We start from the raw sequence: 20712 nt of genomic DNA, 5'->3' as shown, positions 1-20712 counted from the left end.
ATCGTTTAATGATTAGTCTGTCTTGTGGAGAGATTTTGATTAATTCGGCAGCCAGTCTCACATTGCACACTTGATCAGGTGTCACGTCATACGAGTTCTCACTCTCAGTTGTAACTGTCAAGAGTGAGACTCAGATTTTGTTACTCTAAAAAGACTATGAACTTTCTACTAGTTATCTGCACTCTCCCAGAGGGATAAGTGAATCTCATGAAAACGTCATATTTCATGTGAAGAATCAAAGACAAAATATGTTTATACAAAAAATGGATTTTAACTCCTTCCCTGCCAGCATTTTTTTTAAAAGTTGCCAGCCACCGCCAGCGATTTTGATTATTTTCACTATAATTTAATGGCCTACAGTATATTTTGCTGTATGAATATTTGAATATGCAATACACCAAAATAAAGATCAAAGCTTAACCAAAAAAATAAAAAATAAAATAAAAAAACCTGTTTTATTCTAGCTTAAAGCATTCTTTTTTTTTATCAACACCTGAATATAGGTAGGTTTCAAAATTCTTTTTAATTTTGAGCAAAAAGGTGAAAAATCACATTTTTATCAAAAACTACATCTGGATAATATTCCATCACTTCCATCAACACCTCCAAATCTTGCTCAGCCACTTCCTGGATCATCATTTTACTCCATAACATTATGCAGTTTTCATTTATATGCTGTCTATTGCTGATGATCGCATTATTTATCACATGCATCTGTTTAAATAAGAGATCGCTAGTTTTTCCATGCTGTTCATGTGTGGTGTTTGTTCGGGAGGTTTTGTACTCGTTCAGAAGATGTGTAATAGCGCCCCTGTGTGTATAACAGTGAAAACACAAAAAGCCATAAAAACTCGTCAATGGCGGGGAAGCGTTGTCTTCTACATGACGAGATAACTCGTCAATGGCGGGGAAAAAGTTAATACTATATATCTCTCTGTCTGTCTGTCTGTCTGTCTGTCTATCTGTCTTTCTGTCTATCTATCTGTCTGTGTTGGGGATAACGCATTACAAGTAATGCAAGTTACATAATCAGATTACTTTTTTCAAGTAACTAGTAAAGTAATGGATTACTTTTTAATTTACAAGAAAATATCTGACTGACTTTTTCAAATAAGCAATGCCAGTTTCTTTGTTTTCTCATGTGTTGACTGACAGCTCTCCTGTCCTCATGTTGAGAGAAATAAGAAGTAAGTGCAGAGGGATTGTGTGCACTGTGTGAACATGATGTTACTGTAGTTCTAGACTAAATGTCAGCATGTATTTATTCATCTCACTCGCACAAATACAAATTCAGTATTTCTCAAAATGAAGAAAAACTGTCAAATGCATATGTAGGACACGACGCAAACGTTAAATAACACAAATATAAATTTATGTATTTACTCCTATCATCTATCTATCTATCTATCTATCTATCTATCTATCTATCTATCTATCTATCTATCTATCTATCTATCTATCTATCATCTATATCTACACATCTAGTTCTATCTATCGTTCATTCCATCTATCTGTCCATCTGTTTGTCACCATTCAGTTAAGTTATTAATTTATTTTTATATATTAACTTGGATACATGGATACAGAGGTTTCATTTCGTAATTATGAAACTCTAATGATACTTTTGTATGACCCCATTTCTTATCAATTAGTAATAAACAAATCAATTCTGTTCCAGGGTTTGAAGTTTTAGTGTCACTCAATTGGTTAACTAACACTGCTGACTCGAGCAACCCAATTTTCCTCGGAGATTGACTTCAGACAACTTTAATGGGCTTTTGACCCCTGTAAATATTGAGCTTGAGAGAAATTGAGCTAGAGCTTCTGAAATATTTCTGGACTGTGATCAGTTCACTAAACAGAGTCAAACTCATTAAGAACATCCTCACAGATCAAATTAGTTTTTTAACACGTTTTAGGAAAGTTCTTGCATCTCTTTTGGATGTATCCCTCTCGTATATAAAACATGCAGCTAATCTACATAAATATGCCATGGGATTTCCACAGAGAACTCCTTGTTTCCCTTTGTAACTGCTATTTTATTCATTTGCTGTCTTGTAATCATAAAGCAATTTTACAACCAGCAAAGTGTCATATGGAGTAATTAGGTGCCTATTATATTGTTAATCTCGAGAGAGAGAGAGAGAGAGAGAGAGAGAGAGAGAGAGAGAGAGAGAGAGAGAGAGAGAGAGAGAGGGTGAATCTCACAAAAAAACATGTCCAGTTTTTTTTTTTTTTTTCTTTCTTTTTGATAAAAGATATGTATCGTTTAAAGAAAATTAAACCTTCTGCTTAAAAGAAATAAGACCATTATGATTTTGTTTGCATTGCGATTTTTGTCCCCTTAAAATAAACCACCCCCGTCAGGGTGTATTTTATATTTATATATATATATATATATATATATATATATATATATATATAATTATATATATATATATATATATATATATATATATATGTTTATTTATTTTTTATGTCTGTCAAATGATTAATCACATCCAAAATAAAAGTTTTGTTTACATAATATATGTATGTGTACAGGGTATATTTTTTATGTATATATATAAATACACACACATAAATATTATATTTAGAAAATATTTACATGTATATACATTTATATATTTATATTCTTATATTTTATATTATATATAAATATATTTTGCTTCTTTTTAATATATAAACATAACATATTCTTCTTAAATATATACATGCATGTGTGTGTATTTATATATACATAATAAATATACACAGTATACACACATATATTATGTAAACAAAACTTTTATTTTGGATGTGATTAATCGTGATTAATCATTTGACAGCCCTAATATATATATATATATATATATATATATATATATATATATATATATATATAATGCTTTTTATGTATTATGAATAATTCTGGATGATTCTCATTATAGCCATACAATTATATAATGTTATTAAAATGCTAAAAGGTTTTGAAACAGGCTTAATTTTCGGTAAAATTTAGTAAAATTATGTCCTCAGAAGCATGTAAAAAATGAGGAAATATGATGAGTAAAACAATATTTTGCTTCTTTTTAGGAGTCCATTTGAGTCCTAAGAACTTTTCCTTGATTTGTCTGTTCTTTAATGGCAAAACAAACTTATTTGCTGGCGAACGGGATTGTGCAAACTAGATCAATCAAAGCCCTTCCACTCTTGCAGGTCCTTCTGGACTGCGCTGAATTGTTCCTGCTGAATCATTGCTTCTCCTCTTATTATGCTTATTGTCTCAAGGACTTGAATGAGTCTTACCTTCTGTGCTTTTCAATTGAAATAAAGCTCCAACCCTTGAGCACTGCATCAGCACTTCTGTTTACTGGCTGCTGTTTAAGGAATAAAAACCCTGCGTTAAGACAAACTTGTTCAAGAAAAAAAAAAAAACACACAAGATGTTTAGTGAAATGTTTAGAAATGGGGTGATGCACAGCCTAACAACCTTGTTGTAGTCTATTACTTTTTGTTGCATTCATAACATGCATAATGGGGTTTTTATGGTGTTGTTGGTACCTGAGGTGCTGTACTTTCATTCATTTCCCCTGACAAAAATTAGTTTTTGAGTTCAGTGCTACATTCTTAAGAGCCACGGTTTTTACATTCATTTGGAAGTCAATCTACAGTATGAAAGACTAAATGCATCCTGCATTTTAAATTGCGAGAAAATCATGAAAAAAGCATAAAAAACACAATTCAGTTAAGAAACTTTCTTTCTTTTAAGTTTAGACAGACAAACAAGCCAATTAATCAAGTTTTGTTGACATTAACCTTCTTTGAATGTCATCACTTTCATAGTAGTCATACACCCGCATGTTCCATACCTTCATTATACAGGGAAATGGTTTACCTCTCTTCCAGCCTCCGTCTGTTTTGATCACGTTTCATCAGGGCCATCATCCGTTTGGCTCAGAGACGCAACAGAGCTCTGAGTAATTGGTAGCGTAGGACTGTGGGAATGCGGCTTGGTACGGGCCCATCTGTCACTGACTCTGACGAATGATCCGGTCCTGTGCCCAAAATGAAAGAGAATAAAAAAGTAGCGGGGTCCCTGTCAGTGATGCATCCCATAATGATCTTCAGTAGAAATGTGCACTCACCACATGGTGCAAAGCACTCATTTAGTCATATGAGAGATGTGAGAACTAGTGTTCTTTCACCCCGGTGACATGTCTCCAACGAACAACATACTGTGTCGCTTGGTGTGTGAAACTGCGGTAAGACCTTCGAATCATGCAACTTTTTTACAGTATTCAAAAGTAAGCAATGCTTCAGGGTTTTTTTATTACTTTGCCGTGCATTGTTTTCCATGTTGCTGTGTACATACTATCAGTTAGTGGTTATGAAGGTCAGTTCAGACAAGCAACCACAAAAGGATTCTGTATATGTCAGACCTATTTGGATTGGTAAAGATGTGCATGCTCTCAAAGTGTAAAGAAAATATGCAGATAGGTCAGGATGTTCGACCAGTTGTTCAGCACCTGATGATTGACTTAATTGAGTGAGTGAGTGAGTGAAGTGACATACAGCCAAGTATGGTGACCCATACTCAGAATTCGTGCTCTGCATTTAACCCATCCAAAGTGCACACACACACAGCAGTGAACACAAACACAAAGTGCACACACACACAGCGGTGTGGGCAGACATTTATGTTTTTGTTTGTTCTGTGTTTTGTTCAATTTGGCTTTATTTGAGTTGTTGTATTGCTTGCCATTTACTCAAACCCACAACCTTAGGGTTAGGAGTCAAACTCTCTAACCACTAGGCCATGACTTCCCAACTAATATTTGAGATGGCAGTGGTTAAGAGAGAATAAATTTACAGATGCAACTTCTAGAGATTGTGCTGACAGTTTCTGAGAAGTTCCATCTCTGTTTTCATGTCTTTAAAAGCATTGCAGCTACAGTTATCAACACTCTACTTCTGTAGCAAAAGACAATTACTGTCGGACTTCAGATAACCCGCTGTGAAGGATGCATAATCCTTGTTTGTTTTTCTTGTCAAGACTTTGATTTTTGCAATACAATATGCCTGGGCTATTTATTTGTTTAATATCTGTCAGGTAGCCTACTAAAAGGCTGTTGCATGTAGTATATTTACATATTTGATTGACACCAAATTTTTCTTATACTGTATGCTGATTTCACATACCTAGTTTTATGGCCTAGGAATTGTGTTTTGGACTTTGTCTTTTCTGCATTTGGGAAAGCTTTTTAAAAAAATGAAGATAAACTTGTTCTTAAAGTGTTAGTTCAGGTCCAGAAATGTTGTAAAGACATCGGTAAAACAGTCCATGTGACATTAGTGGCTCAACTTCAGTTTTGCAAAGCTACGAGAATACTTTTTGTGTGCAAAGAAAACAAAAATAACATAATTTATTTAACTATTCTTCTCCCCCGAGTTACGTCTTCCGCCATGTTGGAGAATACTCAAGAACGTAATCTACATACTCGGAGTTGTTTACGTTCGGGGGGAAAGCGCGCACATGAATGTAATCAGCATTATATATGCTTAGGGTAAAGCGTGCATATGTGTTGTATTACGCTCCAAAATGGCGGAAGACAGTAACTCAGGGTAGGGTTGGGCTGATAGACGATGCCATCATCCATCGCTGATGGCTGACATACATCACGATGTTAAGCTGACGGAAAGCAAATTAAGTTTGGAAAGGAAATGAAGTGTACTACAGAAACCCTTATTATTGAAATTTCAATAATATTTCAATACAATTTCTTTTTCAATACTGTCATGTACTGTAATGCAACAGGCTACCGTTAGCAAGCAGCTAACCTTTTAGTGGCTCTGTAGAATGCGGTATTTGTTTCACGCTTCCCCCCCCCCCACCAATGTCATTGTCCATCACGATGTTTCACCGTAGACATCATCCAATGCCAATTTGGTAGACATTGCCCAACCCTAACTCAGGGGAGAAAAATAAAGTTGTTATTTTTGTTTTCTTTGCGCACAAAAAGTATTCTCGTAGCTTCACAAAACTGAAGTTGAGCCACTGATGTCACATGGACTGTTTAATCGATGTCCTTACTACATTTCTGGACTTGGGAACATTACAGTTGCATTGCTGTATATGGGAGGGTTAGAGAGCTCTCAGATTTCATCAAAAATATCTTAATTTGTGTTCCGAAGATAAACAAAGGTCTTACGGGTTTGGGACGACATGAGAGTGAGTAATTAATGACATAATTTTCATTTTGGGGTGAACTAACCCTTTAAATGTAAATAACACTTCATTAGCATGTTAGCTATACTTTTAGCGAATAAATGCAAAGTTGTTCATAAATATAAATAAAACATTTTTAGCACATAAGCTACACCTAATAAATGTAAAACATCTTTATTGCATTAGCTATACATTTAAGGAATGAAAGTTGCTCATAAAAATAAATAAAACATATTTAGCACATAAGCTATACATAAATTAAAGTTGTTCATAAATGTAAAAACATGTTTAACACATTAGTGATTTTTAAAATTTTTTAATGAATAAAAGTTGCTTATAAATGTAAATAAACCATCATTAGCGCATTAGCCTCACCTTTAGCAACAGCCTTAGCTCTCAGTAAAGAGGTTGTTGAGTGTTGTCGACAGGTGTAAAATGAAACTGCTTTGTTCTTGGTTAGTAAGGGTTCTTAGTGCAATGAGGCGCTAGTTTGTTGATTGATGAATGGTTTAGCAGATATGGAAATTAATGGCTTTGGAGCACACAAGGGTCTTTATCTGCGTCTGGATTGCCACAATCTTATTCTCACATTCTTGTGTCAGATAGCCCCCATCTCCCGTCACGCAAAGTGGCTTTAGGAGACAAAAGCATTGTCGGAAGCTGAAACTGTCTTGTCGGGTCCATCCGCACAAACTGCAGTTGATCATGGGGTGAATTTCAAACAGGTTGACGAGGGTAATTCAGTCTACTTGATAATGTCAGATTGTCAGCAGCGTGTTTTGCCTGATGAGTGTTTGTGAGATTCCAGCTGTTAGTAGAAGCCGGAGCCCTATTTGGATGTTACACAGAACAGTAAGTAGTATGCTAGGTGTCTTCTCATCGTTTAATTTTCTTTGACAAGAGTCTAGTTATACTTGTTACCCAAGTAGCCTTCTCTGTGTAACATGTTAATACCACAGATATAATCACATTTATCAACTGTAACAACTAATTTCCACATTAAAATTGTGTATTTGTGCAAACAAAGTTTACCATTTACATGTACATTTATGTATTTATCAGATGCTTTATCCAAAGCTAGTAGCTACTGTCTACCATTAGTGACTTATGGTAAAGTTGATCATAAATATAAATCAGACATTTTCAGAGCATTAGCTATAACTTTAGTGAATTAAAGTAAAGTTTATGCAGATAATATTCAACAATATTTGTAGTATGCAATCACAGGTTTGTTTGTTTGTTTGTTTAGATATCTAATTTAGGAAATTAGCTAAATTATTCTCATATTTGTTTCAGTTATGTACAAATAAAATAACTGCAAAAAATAACTGTCTGTGCTGCATGTCCCTTCTCTCAGTATCTAATTCACACCATGTAGATTACTTATTTAGCCAGTTCTAAATATGGACAGGGCTTTTTGGGGACAAATGCCATTGTAATCAGAAGATGTGCCAGACATATTAACACAGTACATTAGGCTGTATTTTTACAGACTTTTCTTAGTGTATTTCTGTAAAACAGTATACCAGACTTTCAAAAATATGCTCTGGTCAATCTTAAGCTCATTATTTTTGTTAAATATAATTTGATAGTGAAACAATTAACAAAATAGTACCTAAAATGATGGAATTAAAGAGCTTAAGTTAGCAAGTTAGCTTACACAAGATGTCAGTAAGTTATTATTATATTTCTAACAGGGTTTTTACATTTTTAAATTGTTATACTAATTTCTGATACTTTATAGAAAATGTAGTATTCCATAGTAAGGTATTCCAATTCATTCCACTAAACATCACCAAAGGTAATACTTACTGATGTCTGTGCTGTTGTTTCCTGCCAAAATTATGTCACTTCCTGGAGGATGTTTTCATTAAATGATAGGGTTTTTTGAGCTAAAGGGATTTTACAAAAGACTGGTTGAATATTAAGGGGAAAGACTGATTAATAAGATGACATGAACAATAATTTTGTGCTAAGTTGCTTGAGCAGCTGCTAGCAGGACTTCCAGAAGTATTCTGCCATTATTGACATTTTCGCCCCCAGAGGACAGTTTGGGAACTGCTGCCTTAGCAGTTGACTATGCCATTTCCAATAAAATGTTAATGATAATGAAAATCGACTTGTTTACTTGCGCAGTATCAGAAATACTTTACAGATAAATGTCTGTACACCGCATGCTAATGAACACTGCAGTAATTTTATTTATTTAGTTGCTGATAAGGCTGTTTCTCTCTTTCAGAGGTCTCGTTCCAGAACCACTCTCGCTTGCGGACGCCACCACTACCCCTGTCGCACTCCCACTCCCCTAGTCAACACCCCACCGCCTCCATTGGCTCTCTGAGCCGCAGTAACTACACCCAGCGCAGTAACCCGAGCCCGGCGCCCACCGAAAGCTCAGTTCCCAATGAGGGTTCTACAAGTGCCCAGGATTCAGGCAGTGCCCAGGACAACTGGCTTCTCAACAGCAACGTTCCTCTAGAGACCAGGTACATTTGGGGCTGTGATGTTCTCGTGGTACAATGGCTAATGAAATTGAGTGATTGACTCTAAATTAGGCATTTATAATGCATCATAAGGCATGCATATGCTGGCTGCATGAAGCGTTTTTTTCTGTTTGTATCTGCTCAAAAGATCAACTACACTGTTAATACTTAATGAATCTTTATGTAGCCTTTTAGCTCTACTTGACACACAATATAGTTTAATGGGTCCTTCCTGTTATGCAGTACCTTTAGATGTCTCAGACTTTTAAATAAATTGTACATGCATGTGTTGTAATTTAATTAAGTATTTATGTAAAACAATTTACCAGACTTTCAAAATGATCTGGTCAATTTTAAACTCATAACATGATACTGAAACAGTTTACAAAATGGAACCTAAGAGCAAATAAAGAGTCAAAGTTAGCCAGTTAGCTTACTTGAGGTGTCAGATTATTTATATTTTAACATTATTTTGACATTTTTATGTTATTATACAAATTTCTAATATTTTATATTTTAATAAAAATACAGTATGATTGGACATAAAAATGTGCTGATTTTAGGAATGACCTTAAAAAATGTTTAGCTGAATTAAATTTAAATTAAATTAAATTAAATTAAATTGAGAATTAATTGAGAATTAAATGAATCTTTACGGTCTGTTACACAGAAGTTTCATACAGCTCTGTTTTTACATAAATTCCTGGCCAAAATGCATTTAAAACATGAATAACACAACAAGAGAAAAGTGTTATTTTTTTTCTGGGCTTTCCGGGCAGTGTTGCTGATCTAATATCTCAAGCCCAAATGCAATAGATGGGTGAATTCTCAAGGTTCTGAAGGGGGCTTTGCTACAAACTCAGCTCCTTTTTTATCTCCCATCAGCCCTTGCTCTGTTTGCTTCTATCTGAGGCACTTGTGTAGAGGAGATCAGTCAAGAACCTCTCAGATGTCTGTTTGCATTGCTCAGGCTGCTTCTCATGCATGACGGAGGCAGATCAGCGCTGTCAGACCATCCTGAAGAGAAATGATACATACTGATACTCTGATTACCTCCACCTCTTGCACTGCTCAACCCAGCCGACCCAAATGGTTCATATTTGTTTCAGTTGCTGTAAAAGTTTTAGGTTTTTCGGACTTTGTGCTAAGAGCATCTGTATCTGTAAAATCCCCAGAATTAAATAAACTCTGCTCAGAGTACATATTGTGCCAATCTACAGAATGTTAAAGTAACACCGAATCTTTAGAGTTACCACTGTTGAGGATTGTTTGATAAGTTTTCATGTCTAAAAGCCTGAGCAGTAGTTGTTCATCTTCAACACTGTTAACAGCAGGTGTTCATCACTAATGCTCAATCATTACTTATTTAATCACTTAATTATCTCATTAACGTTAACTCTGCTTCAGTGTTACTTTAACACTCTATAAATTGGGAAAATATGTTCTCTGAGCATAGCTGATTTAACACTGAGGTTTTAATGATTTACAGTTGGGATTGCAGAGTTAAGGTCTTTTTTTGTGTGTGGGTCCTCTTACCTAGTTTTCATATTTTTCCCAAATGATCCTAAACTGAGCTTCATTGTGTTAATACTTCAAAAAAGTACTATATGTATAAATGTGTATATAATCGTGTAGTGAAATACCATAGAAGCCACACCTTTCTTTTGTGTGCTTCATTTAGATGGCTATAATAGAGAGTAGCAGTAAATTATGGTGGAGGTAGGATCAAAAAACATTGTAAGCTGAACTTAAACTTAACTCTTAAATACGTGGTCCCTTGTCTTAACGTAGACCATTCTAACCACTGCTCCAATCCACAAAACTGTTGAAAGAATCCTAACAATTGTATTATTTACTAATAAGCATAAACACTAGGACACTTGCTTGGAAACTCACTGTTTCTTTGTCGTCTTGATGTGTTTGTGACCAGCATGGGTGTGAACGGTCCACTCAACAGGAAAATGAATGTTTATTTGAATTTGCTGAGGGACAGTTAGCAACATAATGACTGATTAAACATCATGGATTTCCCCAAACTTTAATCTGGACCAGGTATTCCCATGGGAGAGGGAAACAGATGGTCATGCAAGCCAAACTGCGGCATAAGAAGAGTGGCGGAAACCGAGTAAATCAGTGACATCACACCCCACCCTCCACAGCTCCCTCCTATCTAAAAAAAGGAGCGATCAATTATCCGAACCCCTCTGATGAAATTGGAACCATTAGCAATATCCACAAGGGCAGTGAAAGATGGCCTGTCATTTAGGCTTTAGCTAATGGCTTTGTAATGGTTCCCTCTCAAGACTTTTGTACAGCGGGCTGGAATGGGTTGGATGAGTCCCTGGATATATAGGCTTACTGAGCCCTCCCATTGGACGAGAGCCAGGCAATGCCATTCTTTTATTGGCTGCATTTATGATTTCTTCTCTGACTCCTCCAAACCGGCCTCTGGGCCCTTCTCGTCTTCGTTTAAAACTTTAATTTGCCTCCCAGTGCCCGAACAAACCAACAAATGTGCATAAGCCAAAGACAATCAGCCGAGCAGGCAGGCAGTCTGGAACAGCTCTGAAGAAAAAAAGGCAAACATTTTCTCTTGTTGAATTGAAGGTGTTGCGCCTACCCAATGCATGTCGACGGTTCATTTCTCCATTGCATTATCTCAGTCTCCCCTTATGGAACAGCCGTCTCAGGGGGCACGGAGCTACAGCAGACATGCTTCACTGAATGCACACTGAGTTCCTCTCTGAATGTTAATAATCCTCTGCTTTATGAAACCATTTATTATTTAAAACTGCAAAAAAAACAAAAAACAAAAAAAACATCTTAAAGCAGGATTTAGAGTAACCGCTTGGGAATTCTGTCAGTACAATGTGTGTTTCTTCTGAAAAGTGTTGTGTCAGCCCAAAAACACAAAGAAATGAAGAAGTGAATGGAAAAGTAATGCCTTGTTTTCTTCTAACCACAATCATAAAGGAGCCAGAATACACTAATGTTTATCAGAGAAGAACAGGACGCTTGCAGAGAGGGGCATGGGTCGTACAACACAAGGTACATGAGTGGTAAAAGAGCGTGAGCGCTCTCGGGTGGGGCGTGCCGGGTTTCACGGGGATAAAACCCCCCACACAGCACTTTAGTTCCATAAGGATGTCTCTATTCCCCCACTTTCACTGAAATGGTGCTGGTGCAGAGCTGTGGGACCCACAGACTGCTGGAGAGATGTTTTCATAACTGGCTGTTATTTAAATCACAGCACATCACTTTCTCGCACCTTTCCGGAACATTTTAACTGCTTTCCCACATGCTGGGATACACCCTTTTGCTGTTATACAAAACATTTGATGTGGAGATTCTCCCGCCCTCTGTTCTATGATGTCATCATTTAATAGTTTAAGAATTATTGGTTTAGATTAGAGGTTTTTTTGTTTGTTTGTTTGTTGTTGTTTTTGCCCCTGAACACTGCATTTGAATTTACTGCAGTTGAAATACATGGAACGGTTTCAAATTGGGCTCTGGATCTGGCACCAGCACCCTTTCATTGGAAATTGGGGTTTGTTTGTCTTTGTTGGCCTCTCCACTCTGTCCATTTACAGAAATTTGCTGGGTGATCGCATTTTTGTGTTTGCACATCTGTCTGCCTCTTGCACGCATGTCTCACTCTCGTTCCATCTGTCCATCTCTCCACCTGTGTGTAGAAACATAACAAAGCAGACATTCCTAGAGACTTTACAGGACAACTTTATAGAGATGGACATACTCGCCACAGCTCGCCGCGACGGCGCTTACACTGATGGGTATGTTGCATGATCTGACCACGGCTGCTGGAATCTGCTTTGCCATGCTGCATAGTGGTACCTGTGGACACTTGTTTCTCATTACATAGTGACATTTGTAACAGAATCTAACACATTGCATCACATACTGTATGAATTGCATGGTTTTTGTTTAATAAGAATTATTTCTGAACACAAACTAACAACTTTTCTAATTAACCCTCAATGCGTTAGCATTCTTCTCTAAGGAACTGTTCATAAGTCCTTTAGTGCACACTACAAAACTGAACCCTGTTACCTTGATAAAAATCATACAGATTTGAGACAGCATGAGAATGGGTAAATAGTAACAGAATTATAATTTTTGGGTGAATTACCATTTTATCAGAGCCATGGCAAGCACAGTTCTTAGTGAGTTAGCATGATGTTTATGACATTTAAGTTTCAAACGTAATGTTAGTAATCAGAGAATGGCTTTTTAAAAGTTATTTTTAGAGGAATTTTATTGGGACAGGACAGCGAAGGAGAGATTGGAACAACTAGGGATGGGATCAGGGAAAAAAAGCCACGTTGAGCCAGGAATCGAACTCTGGAGCACTGCCTATGAGGCTATGGCTCATTTATGAACCTGGTACAAATTTTAGCACATAGCAATGTGCCAACATGATAAGCTTCTGTTTTGTAGTGTACACAAGGCTTAAGATTTTTTGCAAGTCTGTTGTTTGCAATGTTCTTTTTCTGAGTTTCCCCTTGTCCGGTCAGTACAGCTTGCCAGCACATTCAAAATCAGTGACCTCACCACAGATTACGTCATCCACAGTGAATAAGCTGTCTTGATAATGTACATCCTGCATTATCCCACAGCTTCTTGACACATGCACCCTTAGGGTGAATTAGTCACTACGAGGGCTTTGTATTAACAAGAATCCACTGTGGTCACTCGTGCTGTAAATAAAATTTGATATTGATTTAAAATTCTGATATAACACACCCCACGGGGCACAGTGTGTCTTGCTGCCACTGCTCAGAGGTGGCTATGGCAACAGTTTGGAAAAGTGCTTTGCAACAGCAGTACTGACCAGTGCGGAGACTCAAGTCTACATACTCTACAGATACTGTTTAACATGATGAGAAAACACTTACCACACAGTGCTCTCTAATGTCCCATTTTTGTGAACATAAGCAATAACTTTTTCTGCGTATTCTGCAGACACTTCCTGTTCAAGCCTGGCGGGACTTCGCCCTTGTACTGCACGACTTCACCTGGCTACCCTTTGACGTCCAGCACTGTCTATTCTCCACCTCCCCGGCCCCTGCCGCGAAACACCTTCTCACGGCCTGCCTTTAGCCTGAAGAAACCTTATAATCACTGCAACTGGAAATGTGCCGCCCTTAGTGCCATCCTCATCTCCGTCACCCTGGTGTTCCTGTTGGCTTATTTTATTGGTAAGTTCAGCCCTGTGCATTCTCATCTCCCCTTAAAACTGCATCAAAGGTGTGACAAACAAGAGATTACTTTTTTTGCAGTTCCTAAATGCAAAAACCTGAAGGTGCTTCCACATTGTGCAGGAGTAGCGACACATAAAGATGCTGTATTTGATTCACTTTTCAATCATATGAAAACTCAACACCTGCAGATTACACGTAACACTATTGATTTCTTACATTGTTAGTAAATTTCAGTGTCCCACAACTGTATTCAGCTTGGTCAGTGTACCAAATCAATAATGGACAACAGATAAAGTGAGATATGATTGAGCCATAGCTACAGTTCATGGTTTGATTTTTCCCATTTGGTTAACATTTCTGGATTTAAACAGAGACTACATAGAATCATTCACTGTCCATGACTTATTACAGCTGTAATAGTTCTGAACCATATTAGTCTGAACATTTACTATGGACATACCTGAACTTCACTGTGATGCAGAATGTTACTAGGTCTGCTATTTAATTCTGTTATATGTTTCATATAATCCCATGAAAGCAGTGGAAAATCCAATGTACATGTAAGAAGATGAGAGCTAGTCTAGCAGTTCCAAATAAATTGTGCCCATACCTTGAAGAGTAAATCAATAACAACAATAATGTTTTGTATAACCCAATATCTTTTACAGGACAGCATGAAATGGGTTTGCATAATGTGTGTCTGCTTAGAATGGAAATTGTTATGTGTAATCTCACACAGAGCCCACAGAATGAAATCATATTTTTTGAATTTGAAAATATAGGGAACAAATTGAGTGCAAAGTCATTTGCACAAGGTGCATCCAAATGGAGATCTCACAGATGTGTCTTCATTATTACAGACTAACAGCTTTCCACAGATTAGGTACTGAGGACAAAAAAATAAAAAAATAAAATTCCAGTGTAAAACAACTGAAATGAACCATCCATCCATCCAGTCATCTATTTTTGATTAAAAAGAAAAACATAATTGCTATCCTGTGATTCTGTACAGTGATTTGGAATCTAAATTAAAATACTGTTAGCGATAATACTAATTGCTCAGCTTTGTTCAAAACTCTATTTTAAGGTACCCTTGTGTGCTTTGTACCCTATGTGTGGTGTATGCGACTAACCTTAATAGCTTCAATTTTCAAAGATGCGTCAATTGAGCATTATGCTCAATTTTTAGGTAGAAGGCATTGCAAGTTTGCAATGTGTTTTATGCTCGTTAGGTTATTGCTGCAATCAGTTGTGAGTTATGTCTCCTATGTGCTTCCTCCATGAAGCTCTATTTGTCTGCCATGCAGAATTGCTACCCATATAGAGCATCTCCGTTCTATCCTGAAAATACTTTTAAGTGGTGTCTTAATAGGTGAATGCCTAGTCGGCAGCAGCTGACTAAATTTTGGAACAAATCTAGATACTGTTGTCTACATTAAATGCCTAAGCACTGTGCTAAATGAAGTTATTCTCAGTGTTAGCTAGATGGCTAGTTAAGCTCTGACCTTGTTAGGAGCCCTGCAAAGCCCACCAGGCCGATGTATCTTAATCACTTCATGTAATTACAGACACGCCACCCCATCCTAACCCTCTTCCAAAATCAAGCTCATCTCCCTGTGCACCTCAGGTAAACACGCATGAAACCGTAGCTCACCCTGAGAATCTGGGATTCAATCAACAACAAGGGGTCACGTTTAATTAAAAGCTGATGAGAAAATATATTTAATTTCAAGTGCAATTAATTATGCAGGCCTGTAATTGGAAACTCTAGCTGTGTTGTCTAATGAACCCAATTAAACCTTCTGACAGATGTTTTTGACTTGCTGCATAGTTTTGCCATTTCCCCCTATTCTTTTTCTGTGGAGTTTGCAAGAAACACTTCCTTGAAAGGAGTGAGATCGCAGAACTGGGAGTTGTGTTCCATTTTCTCAGTGGTGGTATGCTCATTAAGAAGGTCAATATGTCCTCGGCATCTGAAGGTCATCAGCTTCCCTCTGTGTTCATTTCTTAGCGTGCTGGGTCCTCATTGTACCACCCAACATGCAACCTCAGTCATAGCCACAAGACACTCACTCCAACTGTCGACTGACTTTGAAGCTCCAGTCTTTTGTTTTCAGTCTCTTTGTTTCTTAATAATTACAATCAGCTCAATGTACTTTCAGGATTACCTTCAGCCAAATGTATTTTTGTCAACCCAGGGTGCTATTGTCAAGGGATTGGATGTTCTGGGGTTGAAAGGATTGGTGGTGTTTATAGGTCTTATATAGGTTGTGGGTTTGTGTCACAGTGAAGTTTCCGCTTGTGGTAGCCTACATTAAGAGGAGACTTACTTTAACCTAAATGTGGAAGACTTTGCAACTGGAAAGTTAGGTCACCGTTCTGTTCAGTCACCATGGTACCCTTGAGCATGACACTTAGCACTAGGTCGCCCCAGGGGAACTCTCTTTGCAATTAGCATAGCATCACTATGGACTTAAAATAGTAAGGTAAATTGGCAAGTTGCTAGTATCTCTCTGCCTAAACGAAGCTGTTTTATCAAGGCATTCTGGGAAAATGCATTCTCTGTGGCCAGACTTTATACACACTCTTACCAGAATAGAGATATTATTCATTCTGGACAGATTCCTCTAAGCTTCAGTGTGAAAGTGAAAAATGGCTTAAGACCTTTTGATCTACTAACTTGCTGATGATGTGCATTTTACTGCCTCTCATTTATAGTCAACAGCCTGAACTTGAAGTGAGACCAGACGAGGGCACATAGAAAAGAGGACGTTCCACTGGGAGTTTTTGTGAAAAGATGAGGCACTCATGAACGGGGAAACTTAACACTCAAGAGTGTTCTCCAAGGTCTCACTGCTTTGTCTGCAGATTGATTTGACACCTACATGTGTTTTTTAATGGTTTACAATCCATGTGTGCTTAAAGAAAGCAGGTTAGTAACAAAGACCTTAAAGATAAACTATATATAAAAAAAATTAAAATAAAACAATTTCTTCGATCAAGAGCAAACTCTTCAGTAAATGAAGTAGTATCCCGCAACACCCTTCCGTTCTAATAAACTCTTCAAATACCTACTTTAACCATGTCTGAAACAAGGGCATTGATCTTCTTAGTCTCACTTCCATTTGCAAAAGTGGTGACTGGCACCTTCACATCAGCCTTTCTTTATTCAGATAAGTTTATTGGTAAAGATTCCATAGTCGAATATGAGATGGCTGCCCAAAAAGTGCCAAAGATCTTGTGCACCAGGATCACTGCAGGAGGGGTGTCAGAGTAATTAGACAGCTAATGAGAGGACTGAGAGCTGCCGTGTTCAATGGTCATCCATTTAAGTGTCTAAGGGGAATTAATTAACCATATGCTTGCTAATGTGCCCTGTCCATTCTATGACAGATGAGAAAGAAATGGCATTTCTCAACTTATGACTACTCTGCCCCCAGATCCCAGTATTGTCCTCTTTTCTTTGACATGGGATAAAGCTGTTTTTTTGTTGTAGGTAAATGTGGGATAGGCAGTGTCTTTTGTTGTTGTCTGTTTCTCAGGAGGTGTTGCAAAGGTTTGAAACACAGAATTGGAACAGTAATGAGCTTGTCTTCCTCTCAGACTGAAGCAGTACCCATAGGAAAGAAAAATCAAAAGTGAGATCTCTTTAACATCTCAAATATTTCTCCTAGACAGAAATGAGGTTACTTTAAGATCGAATGGAGATTTTTGCTTGAGTCTCCTGCTTCTCAAACTTGTCTTCTGAGACAAAAGCTCTAACAATCTCACAATGGTTTCTTTTATTTATTTTTTTGAGATATATATAAAATAAATCACTGTGTTTAGATTTTTCTCCTTAGCTAGAGACTCTGGATCTCTCACATTTGTCTCTTTTAAAGCTTTAAAATAGATCTCAACAATTTCACATACTGTGCTCAGATATTTCTCCTTAGCTAAAGATGCTGGTGGTCTCACATTTGTCTCCTCCAATGTTTCAAACAAGATCCCAACGGCTTCACACACTGTGCTCAGATATTTCTCCTTAGCTAGAGACTCTGGTGGTCTCACATTTGTCTCCTTCATTGTTTCAAACAAGATCTCAACAGCATCGCATACTGTGCTCAGATTTTTCTCCCTAGCTAAAGACTCTGGATCTCTCACATTTGTCTCCTCAAAAGTTTAGATTAGAGATCTCAAGAACATCACACACTGTGATTTTTCTCTTTAGCTAAATAATCTGGGTGTCTTATATTTGTCTCCTGTAATGCTTTAGAAGAATTTTATTGTTTAGAAGTGTTTTATTGTACAGTGATTTAACAGAGGAAGCCATAACCTATATTTACATACATGCAAAAATGAAAATAAAAATACTAAACAAAGCAAATAAATGAAAAAATGTGGGTAAATATAGTTACATTTGTTACAAAAAGGTATTGCTCTTTTACTAAACATCTTGCACTTGTAAGCCCTTTCTAGTGTGTTTGGAAAATGTGGTGTATGCAATGCTGGACATTGAAGATAAGTTTTAACATTAAGCTAGTAACCCTTAATATTCTGAAATGTTAAATGATAGTTTTAATATTTATAATATTATTAAAAGTTTAACGTTTCTCCTAGAATAAAACTAAAGACATCTTAAGACAAAGCTGATATCTCAAGGGGACATACAGTATAAGAGAATCACCCCTTAGTATCCTGAGTGTAGAGTAATTTGTCAGAGTCATAGCCTTGTGGGCAGCACATCGACGTGAAGGCACAACTGCACTTTAGACAACATGGGTTTGAATCCCAGCTAAAGGTACTTTCCTGCTCCTGTTCAATTCCCACCTGTCCAATTGTTTCCTGTCTCTACTCCTGCTGTCCTGACCATAAAAGGTAAAAACCCCACTGCAATACAAACCTCTGAGCAGTAAAACATTTTTATAATGGAGTCTTGCAAGAGATTACAGCAAGACAATAAATTGATCTCCCATGTTTCTCGCATGTTTCTCTCCCATTGTCATTTTGGATTCCTTTCTTTCAGAACTTTCTCATGTCTCAGTTGTGTCTACTTTTATTTGTCCTAAGGATTTTTAGGAGAAACATCTTAGACACTGTTGAGACTAAAATGAGAAATACATGAGAATCACAACTAAGTCTCCTGAGTATAGAAAGAGCAAACTTTGAGCAATAAAATATTCCTATAATGGAGTCTTGATAGAAATTGCAACAAGACAATAAAGAGATATTGTATGTTTCCTTCACCACATTCTCTGTTTTGACTCTTTTTTTTTTCTCTCTCAAATATTTCTCAAGTCTCATTTGTGTCTACTTCCATTTCTCCTAAGGAATTTTAGGAGATACATCTGAAATGCTGTTGATACTAAAATGAGAGATATATGAGAATCTCCTGAGTCTCCTGAGCTTAGGAAAAGCAACCTCTGAGCAATATATATATATATTTTTTTCCTATGGGTAGTTTGTGCAAGCTTTCTGCTTTCTAATTGGCTTGCACGGATCTGCCAAAGTGGCCTGCCAAAGCAGAGATTGCAGGGATGTTGTGTGCATCCAGGCTTGCATTTCAGCATGGCTGCCGTTTTACACTCAACAGGTCGTGGGGTCTTTCCACTTGCCGTTCCAGTGGGATACTCATTAAAAAAACACCCAGCCGTCCCTGCTTTGCTACTTAATTGGGGAGCCTGTCTGACAGCTCAGACAAAGAGAGAGAGAGGGAGAAAGAGAGTGAGTTTGGATGATGGAAGAGTTTGGGCTAGTCGGAGAAACATATTTCATAAGCTGGACTCTTCCCAACGCACTTTGGAAATCATAGGTAGCGGGACAGCTTGGGCATAAATCATAATGAGGTTTGGTAGTGGGGGGTAGCCGGGAAATGTGTGAGGCATTTTATATCAGAGCTAGACAGGAGAAGTTGCAAAGGTGTCCAGATGGAAGATGGGCCCCTTGAAGGAGCAATTACTTGGACATTTGGAACGACACCTAGACCCATGATGCCTTTGATTCGATTGTCCACTCCTACTGCCCATGCACCGTCTGCACTCTCCACTTCCTCCCACAGAGCCACAAATTAACCAATGTGCAGCAGAAAAATAAGAGCGAGCTAGAGGAATGCCTTACTCCATCTTGGGTGATGACAAACCAAGCCATCTGTCTCGTAATATGTCTGTCTGCCTTTGGACGTAGTTGATTCCAGCGGTACTGATGGGGGTGGAGGCACCCGGTCGTTTGCATTTATATTGTCTCTCAAGACAGCCACGACTTTTTATCGCCTCCACAAATGCACTCTTGCAAAAGTAACGGCAACATTCAGACCTTTCTTCAGGAATGCCCGAATCTGTCGGAATGCAATCAAGAAAATGCACAGCCTGCAATTTTCCAAATGGCTATTGATTGAGTAAGCCGGAGGATACCCACTCTCATCCACCGTGGCAACGCCTGTCAAAGGCTTCATCGTTTTTCAGGCCACATTTTCACCATTTAGAAAATGTAGAGTGGTTACCACATAATATGGCTTTAATTAATGGCCAAACATGCAAAGGGATGTGAAGCAGAACTCTCCATTTGTCACGACTAGTTTGATCCGCAGTCTGTGAGCTTTTCGCTGGGCTTTTAAAACTGCCAATTTGAAGGTTCTGGTTAAGCTAGGGCAAGCACATCTTTGCAGAATCTTAAGGATCATTGATTTTACAACATGTAAAGCAGAACAAAGGATATCCAACCAAAGGCCCAACGAAGCAATTAGACAAAGCTTTTGTTTTTCTTTGCAAATGAATTCAGGCACATCTTTCCCTCTGTAAGCACCACTCCATCCAATCAGCCCCTA

At 37.6% G+C, this 20712-nt stretch overlaps 1 protein-coding gene across 12 annotated transcripts in view; it reads left to right on the top strand.

Annotated features, from left to right (window-relative positions):
- The window catches only part of LOC109104259 (teneurin-4), a 216645-nt gene that overhangs the window by 108176 nt on the left and 87757 nt on the right, over positions 1-20712 (top strand). For 6 of the 12 annotated variants that reach the window (XM_042770962.1, XM_042770956.1, XM_042770955.1 and 3 more), the window contains 4 exons: positions 8448-8694; positions 11665-11739; positions 12384-12482; positions 13672-13907. In XM_042770962.1, the coding sequence (XP_042626896.1) occupies positions 8448-8694; positions 11665-11739; positions 12384-12482; positions 13672-13907 (657 nt within the window). The remainder of the gene's footprint in view (positions 1-8447; positions 8695-11664; positions 11740-12383; positions 12483-13671; positions 13908-20712) is intronic. The other 6 variants (XM_042770964.1, XM_042770963.1, XM_042770961.1 and 3 more) reach the window with 3 other exon arrangements.

This window comes from Cyprinus carpio, chromosome A15, assembly GCF_018340385.1.
Source record: "Cyprinus carpio isolate SPL01 chromosome A15, ASM1834038v1, whole genome shotgun sequence".
Classification (NCBI taxonomy): domain Eukaryota; kingdom Metazoa; phylum Chordata; class Actinopteri; order Cypriniformes; family Cyprinidae; genus Cyprinus; species Cyprinus carpio.
The sequence above is the reverse complement of the archived record's forward strand: the minus strand, read 5'-3'. Positions and strand labels throughout refer to the sequence as shown.